An 11453-nucleotide genomic window follows, 5' to 3' on the forward strand; every position below is an offset into this window, starting at 1 on the left:
CTTCTCTTCAATTATTTTTAAAACAAAAATGACGAGACTTAATTTTTATAAATCATTTTATTTAACCTTTTCATTTACTATTCAGTTCTTAAAGCTCTACCGGTTGTCTTGGGCATTTTCTTATTCGTCGAATCCTCCAGTTCCTTGGGCTTATAGTAATGAGGAGCTACTTCCAGAAGCCACTTGCTCTCGATTTCAATGACTTGTCTCATATACTCCTTCGTTGTGAACACAAGTTCATGATAGAGCACCCATCGGGGCAGTTCTTCGAACAGCGATGAATTCGGATGAATCATAACCGTTTGATTATGTTTGATCGTCTTATAATGACCGCCTTTTGATAATCGCGAGACATGATAAAAATAACCTGACGTAATTGCCTTTCGGATATTTATGGTTTCGGGCAGACATGTAACCATATCGATCTCAACTCGCTGCATCAGTCCAACAAGTTGCTCGCGGACATCTCGGGCTCTCTTCATCGAACGATACTGTATGAAGTTCTCATAGCACCATTGGGTGCTGTAATCAGTGTCTGCCCATTGGTTGTAAACTTGCAATAAACTCAAGTGATCACCGTGCATGTGATTAAAGTTCTTTCGCGCGGTGTCGGCGTGAATTATTTTATCCTTGGGTCGGTAAAAAATGGCACTGTTCACAGATAGCATAGCTGCAATGGAAACCATTTCCTCGGAACACTTGTACCTTAAAAAAGACAAAATCCATAGACTATCATTCAAAAATAAAAAATAAAAATATTTGTAACTTACTTTTCGCTAGCAAGTAGCATTTTTGCCATCATCGGGTCCAAGGGAAATTCTGCCATTCGACGTCCAAGTTTCGTCAGTTCGCCATGGTGATTGAGAGCACCTAAGGCATACAACTGTTCCAAGGCCAAAACTAGGGTTTCATGAGGTGGTGGATCGAGGAAATCAAAATGTATCAGATCATTGATTCCCAGAGCTTTGAGCATTAAAACAGCATTTCCCAAATTAATCCTTTGAATCTCTGGAACAGTGTTGTCTTCGAGTTCGTGTTTATAAGCCCACGACGTATACAACCTGAAACACTTGCCCGGTGCAGTTCGTCCAGCCCGACCCGCCCTTTGATTTGCTGAAGCTTTCGATATTGGAACAACCATTAGAGATTCCATCCCCGTGCGAGAATTGAAATTATTCTGTTTGGCAAACCCTGGATCAATAACGTAGACGATATTGTCGATTGTGAGGGAGGTCTCGGCTATGTTAGTAGCTAAAATGACCTTTCTGGCATTTGGTGGAGTAGGTTCAAAAATCTTAGCTTGCATGTCACTGGGAAGGTTTGCATACACAGGGATCACAAGAAGCTCTTTTAGTTTAGAGCCGAGACGCTTAATTCGATCCTGGAGAACTTCCTGACAAGTCTCGATTTCATCCTGACCTGTAAGGAAAACCAATATATCACCCAAAGGCTGGGTGGCGTGAATTTGAAGAACAGACACACAACACGCATCAATGTAGTCTGCCTCGGGGGCTTTAGTGTAAAAGATGTCAACCTATTGTGTGAGGAAACAAGTTAGACAACAATTTAGAAGAGTGGAGATTTTTTAGTTAACTTACTGGAAAACGTCTTCCGGGAATTCTAAAAATTGGAGCATCATCAAAAAACTGTGAAAACTTGTCAGCATCTAGAGTTGCACTTGAAATGAGGAGTTTCAATTCGGGCCTAAAGCGGGCGATGTCTTTTACCAGACCAAAGAGAATATCTGTGTGCAATGTACGTTCATGAGCCTCATCGATAATCATGCAGCTGTACGAAGCCAAATCGGGCTCTGAGAGAAATTCTCTGTGAAGTGTACCATCGGTCATGTATTTCAGAATCGTTCTCTCCGATGTGCAATCTTCGAAACGAATACTATAACCCACCTCGTTGCCCAATTTAACATCCATTTCCTGAGCGACACGAGCAGCAACTGACATTGCAGCCACACGACGTGGCTGAGTGCAACCGATCTTCTTTTTATCCTTCGTGAAACCAGCATCGATTAGGTACTGAGGAATCTGTGTAGTTTTGCCTGATCCTGTCTCACCTTCAATAATTAAAATCTTTATTCAACAAAAAATAGATTGTTCATGGCAAAGTAAGGTTATTCTGTGATTTACCTGGTGTTCACGAATAGCAGCAATAAGATCATCTTTGAATGGGTACACTGGGAGTGACCGGCGTGTCTCTTGAAGGTCCATTTTTTGTCGTTCGGCTTCACTAATTTCGGGTTTTCTATCCTTTTTCTCCTTCGTGCCTTCCATTGTCAAAGCTTGGATGAAATCGATTTGATCATCCAGCAGCAGTTCGTATTCTTCTTTGGCTTTTGCATCCTTGGCACCAAATTGGAACATAGCAGATGCTAGCTGCTCCTGTTCCCATTTCTTTTGTTCAAAATTTGGAAGTTTTTCACGTTCGTCAACTTCAACATACTCCTCTGGAAGTTTTGTAGAAATAGATTAGCAATAGAATCAACATATTATTTAGAGGCCTACCTTTCTCGCCCTTCTTCATATCCTGTGGCATACGGTAGCGTTGAACACGCTCCAATTCTCGAGCTCTCTCATGCTCCTTGGCAATGGTAAGCAACTGCTTCTTGTATTCTCTTTCTTCTTTTTCACGTTTCGAGAGTCTGAAAAAGAAATTGTTATGATGACACGATTTCTGTGGAAGACTCTTTTATCTGTACTTACACCGATTCGTCAAACAAATATTCATCATCGATGATATCTGCTTCGAGTTCAGCGACTTTGTCATCTTTACGTTTCTCCAGATATTTGCGACGTGATTGAATTCTTAATTGAGGGAGGATCTTATCACGATCTTCATGTTCGAGTTTTAGTCGTTTAGCTGCTTCTTCGAAAGCTTTTCGACTGCCACTGGATTCCAGGACTTTTCTTGTATTGTTTTCATCTTTCTTTTTTAAACGCTCGGCAAATGCATCTCGTTCCTTAATATCACGTAGACGCTCCTCTTCGGCACTGTCAATACTCTCAGAACTTGAAGATGAGTCCCTTCTACGGTTTTTATCGCGACCCATTGTTTTAATTTTATATTTTATTTATTTATTTTAGTAAAATAAATTGTATTTCCCTATAATGTTTTTCTTTTAACAAAATGGGATGCGATGAAGTCAAACGTTTGTCAAATTTTTGACAACTCTGATAGGAGTGTTTAGTTAACTTCAGAAACTCATTGGTAGATTAGATGTGTCCCACGAAAAAGAATTTCCTCATTCCATGTTTTGAAAAGTGTTTGTAAAAGGCCCCAATTAAATAGAGCGCTTTATAAAAAAATGGACAATTTTAAACAACGCTGAGGAACTTGGAGTTCATATAAATCCCATCAAGAATACTGTATTTACTTACAAGTGTGTCATACATTTGCAAACATTTGCCTATAGTTACTTTTTTTTTAATTAATGTAAATTTACAAACTATCTTGACATATTAAGTAAAAACGTGAGAAATCATATTGTATGATAAAAAACGTTTTGCTTAATTTTTCAATTTAATAAAACCTTAACTACAAATCAATTGCTTTAAACTACGTTTAAGTAGCTATTCGTGTTAGGCTAGGCGCACACATGCAACTTTTTCGAAACCAAATAGTTCGATCGTTAGTTCCCCAAACATCACGCACAAATGCAACTCCGAAAGTAATCACGAAATAAACCAATATACAGATAACATTTATTCCCCTTAGCTAAATTTTTCTCTCTCTTGCACTTCTAGAAAATTATTCAACGTTTTAGTTGAATTTCCACGCAGTTACCTATAATTCCTTGTGACACAAACTAAGGAATTGGTTTGATGTGATGATCTAGTTTGTGTCAAAACACACACTAAAAAGTTGATCGGTTTCTGCATGTGCGCGGACTCTCATATAAGTCAGGTATTATACAGTGCATGTATTTAATATGCATGAATCGATTTTTGTTTTGAAGTGTCATTCGATAATGCGCGTGTTATTACACGGAGACTTTTCGGATTTTTAAGTCTATGTATTATCTTGACAGATATCAAACGCACGGCTGCCACATTGACTTTTTATTTTATTAATTATTTTTTCACTTCGTCAAATGGTCATTTTGTATTCCATTTGGTCATATTTTTCGAAAACGAAAAAGATGTTCGACATTTTGAGTAACGAAAATGTTCTTTAAACATACCTTCAAAAACAACGGTTAAACTCATCTAAGCAACTATGTGTAAATAAAAGGTTTATTAAAAATATAAACTCTTGATCTAAATTGGACTAAGGTAATAGAGAGAATTATCTACGCATTACACAAGCCCTGAAAATTCTCAAAATCGAACCTTACTACTTTTAATAAAATTATTGTAAAAACTTATAAAACTTGTATATTGTGATGTCATGTTAAAACGCTTTGTTTTTATACTTCGTCATCTTCATTTAGGTTAATCTAATTTAGCTAAGTTTCTAAGGGATTTTGTGAGTTTATTTGTACGTAATTAAAAAATAAATGTCATCTGCATAATATGGAAAATATGTTAAATAAAATGTGATGAATTCATTAATCTGTGTTTACAAATTTTTCGGACTTGTATTATTTTGGTTAATTTTACCTACAAAGGGTTATGTTTATTTTCAAATTCGGACGCTAACTTTTTTTTAGCAGTGGCAACCGTGTACCCACCGTCCACTTGAATTCACTTTTTTGTCCCATATTGAGGTAACAGCTCTACTAAACACGAACACGAAGTGAAACAAATGCGAAAAATTAAGAAAAAGAGGAAAGACAAACATCAAAAACATGCAAGGAATAGCTTGTACGTGCATGACGAGGAAAAACATACCGGACTAAGCCTATAGTGCTCAGTTAAGAAACCAAACAGTTTCGAAACTAAAAGTTGCATGTGCGCGCCTAACCTTAAAGTCATTTTTTTTTTAAATAAATAGAATACATTTTAAAAACCAAGATTACTCAAGTTATGGCTGCGATACCCAAGGCAGTCGTTGGAATGACGTTCGTTTTTATTCTTAGCGGTAAAGTAAAAACTTAACAGTAAAATATTATGTTCATCAAGAATATACGGATGTGTGAATGTTTTTATTTAGATTTTCTTTTTAAACCAAAAATGTTAACGTTTTTCTTTCAGGATCTGACGGAAAAAAAGTTCACCGAAATAGATGAAAACTTCACAATACCAAAGAGGCATGAAAGTGCCAAGTCCATGTACAACCTTATATTTTAGTTTCTGAACGATTCCTTTCAACTTTGTTCTTGTTTTGACAATAGAGGAACAAATGGTAAAATAAATGGCGTTTATTCCAATCAAAACGTCGTCGGCTTTTCAGTGCAAACATATTTAGGATTCGCTTTATATTTAATAAAGTCTATATTTTTAATTATTTGAAAACAATTAATAATCAAAGAAAAAATGTCCGATGAATCCTCAACCGAAACTCAAGAATGTATTCTCAAATGCCCGGAAGCTAAGATATTCTTTCCCTTCCCAAACAAATTAGTGATGCGAAATATGTGGTATTACAAACTCGGATTGGACGAAGGTGATTTTTATCCCTTTGAAGCTGTTTGTGATCGGCATTTCTCTAAGAAAATGTTTACTGGATATGGAAAACTGAAGGCCATCGCTGTACCAGACATTAACATACCAAATAATCCTGCTTCTAAAGATACTCCGCCTGGACCTCAAATTACGATGAAACAAACGAAATGTTTAAAGAAACAAAAACCTATTAAAAAAATTGAGTTTCCCAATGTTCAGTCAGCAGTAGCTCCAATAAATTTAAATTCTAATAATGTGCCTACAACAAACACCCAGATTGGTGGAAATCCTTCGTCAACACAGAACTGGATAAATGATAATTCAGAGATACTCGTTGACTATCAGCTTAAAGTTGGTGGCAAGCATGTGTGTGATGTTATTGAAATTCCCCAGTACATTGTGGTTTTTACGGTCATAAAAGCTAAGCAGCATAATAAAATTGTGTTGGCTGACTTAAAAAACAGCAACAACAACCCCACTACCAACAACACCACTACCAACAACACCAATATTAAAAATAAGGCAGTAACAACGAAAAAACCTGCCTCTAAGGTACTTCCAAAACCATCAGCATTTATTACAATCGATGATGATGGTTGTAATGATGGTGGTGATGATGATGTCGCAGAAGTAGGATCTAAATCAGCAACTGTCCAAACCAAAAGTCTTGAAATCGTACCCCTGACAGTTCCATCAGTCCAAACTGTATTAACAGTTCTCCCAAATAAGCCTTTCGGGATTCTTCCCACAAGATTACCAGTTCTTGAAGACAAGCATCAGAAAATTGTGGAGCCTGAACTCGCAGATCTTCAAGCTGATCTACTCGAAATCCTGGGACCAGAAAATTCTGAAGTAATTTTACCAAATTCCAATCCAACTATCGTGAAGCCTAAATCCAAAAAGAAACCTGAGATAGACGTTGTTTTTTATACTACTGATGATGTTCCTCCCAGACGCGATCGTGCCTGTCAAGTCGATTTCTCTAGAAAACGTGTTGCAACTGGCATTCAATGCGATTTTCAGTTCGATATTGATTCCAGGAGTTTATCACACAAATCTAAAAATAATGGAATGGAAGCGATAAATCCGCCATCGGAAGATATAGACGAATGTCTTCTGTGCGGGGAGATATTAAGCGACTCTGCGTCCAAAGTGAAACATGCTCTCTCCCATGAACCATCACCGTCATTGTGTTCCCAATGTGGTGCAATATTTGAGAGTCCCAACGAATTACTACTCCATGAAAGTATGTACCATTTGTGTGGTTTGAATTTAGGCAAACCACAACGTTGTCCAAAAACGAAGTGTAACAAAGCTTTTCGTTCTATGAAACAACTAAACCGGCACATCGAGGAACACGTCCGAACAAGACAGCACAAATGCAATAAATGTTTAGAATACTTTGGTTCTGCAATGAAATTGATTTGCCATCAAAGGGCATTGGACAAATGTCTGCGAACGAGAGGTTGGACATCGCGAAGATGGAGTAAAAGAATGTAAATATTTTATTCTGTACATAATAAATGCACGAGTTGTGGATACTAATTAATATTTAATGCAATAAATATAAATAACCTTATGTTTCTGAGTTTCGTTTTATTTTTTATTGAAAGAGGTTCAAGGGCAAACTCATGGCAAAGGAGATGTTACTCTATTAGATATTCTAAGCTTGCCTTTCAAGGTTTTTCGACAATTTGGATATCTAAAACGTCCGTTTTTAGTCTTGGCAACAATAACTACAAATCCAATACAGTGGTGGTCCAGTATAACGAATGATCGATATTACGAAAACTTTTTTCAAGTACATAAGGTTTTCTATATAACGAACAAAATAACGAATTTCAGATAGTAAAATAAAATTACTGTAAATGTTTTAATGTCTCTAACATGTATGTTTATGATAATATTGTAAGATACATACGCAATTTCATATTGCACAAGTGTTTTTTTCGCTTGCTTACTTATGTCCCACGTGTTCGTCTTCGTATATGTAAACAGTTGCTCTGTTCGCAAATGTTTCGTTATATTTCAATGAAGTTATAAAGGTTTTTTTATTCTATTAAGCGAAGTTGTAATTATTTTTTGTATGAAGTTTGAAATTAATTAATGAAAAATACAAATGTACTTTCTATTAACCTACAGATCTGTATGAAAAATTGTTTCGATATAACTGACCCTGGACATTATATCGTTCGTTATACTGGACCACCACTGTATAATGATTGTTGATTAGAATTTTTGACTGATTTTATGTTTTTTGAGCAGCGGAAATAACAAGGATTTGTCTGGAGGTGTGGTTGTATCAAGGAGCTGTATAAGAGGTGGAATTTTATTTGTAAAGTGTTGATTTGTTAATGAATCGTAAAGAAGAACTTTTTTGAACAGTGTATAGCCCAGTCTTATCCGACAGAGCTGCACCGACTGTAGTTTGTTATATGAATCATTGTACGTCACTTATCCTAAGGTAGCTTTACATTGTCTCAAAAATTAATTGGACATTATTTTTTAACGTGGAGTTTACTAATGATGTCTAGAAAGATGGAAAGGTTAAGATTAACGACATTTGGATAGTTTGGATAGGGGCAGAATGTGCCTTCTCGTTGCCTTAATATCCTACATGACCTGGTGACCATATTAAAAGTTTGATCATATTATTAAACGTAAGTAGAGAAAAATTGGTGTGTTGTTTTTAATATTGAAAATGCTGCTAAAAATTGCTGTTTTTTTTAAATTTCTTAAACAAACTTAAAAGCTGCTGCCAAATACTTCACATTGGTTATCATATTAGTAGGCTCAAAAACTTGCTGTTTCGTCTATTGTGGAGGAGTCCGCAGTTAAGAACTTTAAGAATAATTGGTCTTCAGGACATAATTATTTTTGTTTAGAAATTTCCTCAAATACTAAATTCTTTTGCTACGAAGACAGTATTGCTGTCAATGAAGCATTTTCGGCAAAAACAAGGCTTGAACCTTACTTTTGATTATGATACTATACAATGTGTAAACCGAATGAAGGATACCGATGCACATTGGTTTTAAATATTTGTGCATTTCAATGACTCGGAAACAAAGAGAAGGTTTAAGCATTCCAGCAGTAAAGGTTGTATTCAAAAGCAGAGTGCGGACATGTGACTATAGATTCACTTTGAAAAATAACTTACGATTAATCAGTCTTATAATGATTTTCATGGGAGGTATAATTTTACTCCATTTATTTCTGTTCCTCGGATTTTAAAAGTATGAATTACACATGAACAAAGTTGTTGAGTCTCTATACAATTAAGTTTACATTTCATTCTTACGAGTTAAATTTCCTACATCTCATGAAAGTATATTCATCGAAAATTAATCATCTTTAAGAAAATCACAGTAGGTAAAAGTTATTTTATATTAACTAAGGACCTTGCAAAAAAGGGGCCAGCCTATATTTTTAGCTATAAGAGGTAGGCTCAATATCAAGGTAAACGATCGTAGAAGACTTTTCTCCAATTTGTACGAAATTTACGAATTTTCAATCATATGAAGTGTTACTATACACAAATCGGAGAAATCTCCATAACAATATTTAAGATTCATACGTTGAAAATATCAAACTCGTGATATGCAAGCCCACAAATGCAAGTAACATTGTATAACACTGAAGCTAAAAATCATTAAAGAAAAAACTAAATGAAACCAAAATGTCACACAAAATTTAAATTCAAATATTGACATATTCGAAGGATTTACTTTGGCACTAAATATACCATAACGCAATTCGTTTTTCCAACATTCAACTCTAAAAATCTAATAAACTATAATTTAAAAAATCAAAAACAATAACTTTATTGCTAATTCTTTGACATCAATCAGCATCTTCATTAAAATAATATGTATGCACAAAAAGTCTTTATTTACAGATGCAAGTGCAATCTTTAGTTGTTATCATCTAAAACAATTCCGTCGATTAACATGACTAAGTAATTGCAGTGACGAAGGGAAGGACCGCTGACATTTGTTACATCGCTGTTCGGTTATTCTGGTCGTGTGCTGATCAATGTGGTCGAATAATTGTCGTTCGGAGTGAAAGGCTTTTAAACAGTTTAATTTTGGACAGCGAAGTGCTTTCTTAATTTTTAAATTATCCTCATTTGGATGCATTTTATCTTCGTGTGCTAACAGCTTTGAGGTATTAGGAAACAATCGGCCACAACGAAAGCACAACAGGCTGCTCTCTTTGTGTGTCATTGAGTGCTTAAGATTGGATATATGACTTCGGCATACCTCGCCGCAAATATGACACTCAAACATATCACCATCTTCTTCAAGGTATTCGTATTCCTCGATAATTTCGTTTATCCAGTCTGATTGGGAGCTGTCCGAGGAGGAGCCTTCATCTTCATATAAGTCACACTGCACTGCACTTTCGATGGTTCCTTTTATTTCATTTTCAGTCACTTGGATGAGACGTTCTCGCTTGATGACATTTTTGTGAGGAGTAAAACACACGTATTTGGTACCATTGATATATCTCGAGAAATTGATGTTAGAAGGCAAACCATGTTTGCCTACTATCAAATTTTTGTCGGCTGAAGGTCCTGCTGATGATGTTCTTTCATCATATTGAAGGTTTTGTGATAGTGTGTCGGGTGGCGGTGCATCTAAAGGATTGTTTTTCGCCTTAAAGGCAGTAAAGACTATTTTAAATTGTGGTATTTCCGTATATCAACTAAATGCTTACCTCTTTCTTTCGATTCGTCGACGTATGGCCGGTTTTTGGCTGGCCTCGATTTCCTAGTTTGGATGGTTCTTTCGTTCTTACTCTGCACATTGACGGGGTCTGGTCCTATTCGTGACGTGAGTAAATCTTTTGAAGATATACAATTCTTTGCAGGGCGGGTTTGAGATGAACTTCTTGATTTAGTAGATGATCTCTTGCTATTACTGGCCGACGGCGCCGAAGTTCTATAATTTATCTTTTGTTTCGGAGGATTTACTTGCGTAATGGCAGTCACAGTGCACCCTCTTGACACCAGGTCATCAAGAATACTATGTAAACTTCCATTAAATGGAGTATTCTGGTTGGTGGTGTCACCATTCTTGGGAAGGTGGTCAGTTTTAGGAGGAATTGATATTCGCACAAGCTTACTGCCTGATTTGGTAAACATTTTTCGTTAACTAAAATGCTGTAGCCCTAGATCCCGCATCATTTAATACTAAACACAAATTTAAACGTTCATTCTGTGGTAACTTTGCGCGTTTTTGTAGTCGTGTTAAAAAGCCGTCTGTTCCGAAAATCAATGCCTTATGCCCCTTCCAGGGTGAGAGTTAGGGTATTTATAAATGATATATGGGGCAGAATACCCGCAGAAATTTGTAAATGGTCAATTATATTGAAAATAAATAAATTTTATTTATGAGATCTTTATTGTTTAGAAGCTTATCAGCACAAGAAGCCACAGCAGATGTCAGTCAGAAAATAAATGACGCTGTCAAATTTATGAGCGTTCAGGCAAATTGACAAACCATTAAGATGAGTTCACATCAAAAATTGGAATATGCGGAGTATGCATAAACCAACATAGCAACATGTGCTAAAACTTTGGAAGTTAGACAAATAAACTTTTTTAGTAAGGTACACAACTTACTTTATTTACTTACTTATGGTGGCGCTACAGTCCGAGGCGGACCTGGGCCTCAACCAACAAGCGTCTCCAGCCAGCTCGGTCCCTAGCTAGCTGTCTCCAGTTTCGCACGCCAAGTTGGTTGAGGTCCTCTCCCACCTGCGTGCACCACCTGAGTCGCGGTCTTCCTCTACTGCGCCGTCCCTCGGGATTGGATTCGAAGACCTTCCGTGCTGAAGCGTTGATGTCCATCCGCTCTACATTTCCATCTATGCGTACGTGACCAAAAATCACCC

At 36.4% G+C, this 11453-nt stretch overlaps 2 protein-coding genes across 2 annotated transcripts; both read right to left on the reverse strand.

The window, feature by feature from the left end:
* Nucleotides 1–38: 38 nt before the first annotated feature.
* Nucleotides 39–3159, reverse strand: LOC129952635 (pre-mRNA-splicing factor ATP-dependent RNA helicase DHX16). The gene is made up of 6 exons (XM_056065373.1): nt 2715–3159; nt 2517–2653; nt 2142–2458; nt 1599–2084; nt 771–1534; nt 39–705 (listed from the first exon to the last, which is right to left on the reverse strand). The coding sequence occupies exons 1-6, from the start codon at nt 3059–3061 to the stop codon at nt 78–80; spliced, it is 2679 nt and encodes an 892-aa protein (XP_055921348.1). The 5' UTR covers nt 3062–3159; the 3' UTR covers nt 39–77.
* A 6190-nt stretch (nt 3160–9349) lies between these two features.
* On the reverse strand, nt 9350–10999 carry LOC129952636 (uncharacterized). Its single transcript, XM_056065374.1, has 2 exons — nt 10275–10999; nt 9350–10230 (listed from the first exon to the last, which is right to left on the reverse strand). Exons 1-2 carry the CDS (start codon nt 10699–10701, stop codon nt 9479–9481), a joined length of 1179 nt encoding a protein of 392 aa, XP_055921349.1. The 5' UTR covers nt 10702–10999; the 3' UTR covers nt 9350–9478.
* Nucleotides 11000–11453: the final 454 nt, after the last annotated feature.

Source organism: Eupeodes corollae, chromosome 3, assembly GCF_945859685.1.
Source record: "Eupeodes corollae chromosome 3, idEupCoro1.1, whole genome shotgun sequence".
In the NCBI taxonomy this organism is placed as follows: domain Eukaryota; kingdom Metazoa; phylum Arthropoda; class Insecta; order Diptera; family Syrphidae; genus Eupeodes; species Eupeodes corollae.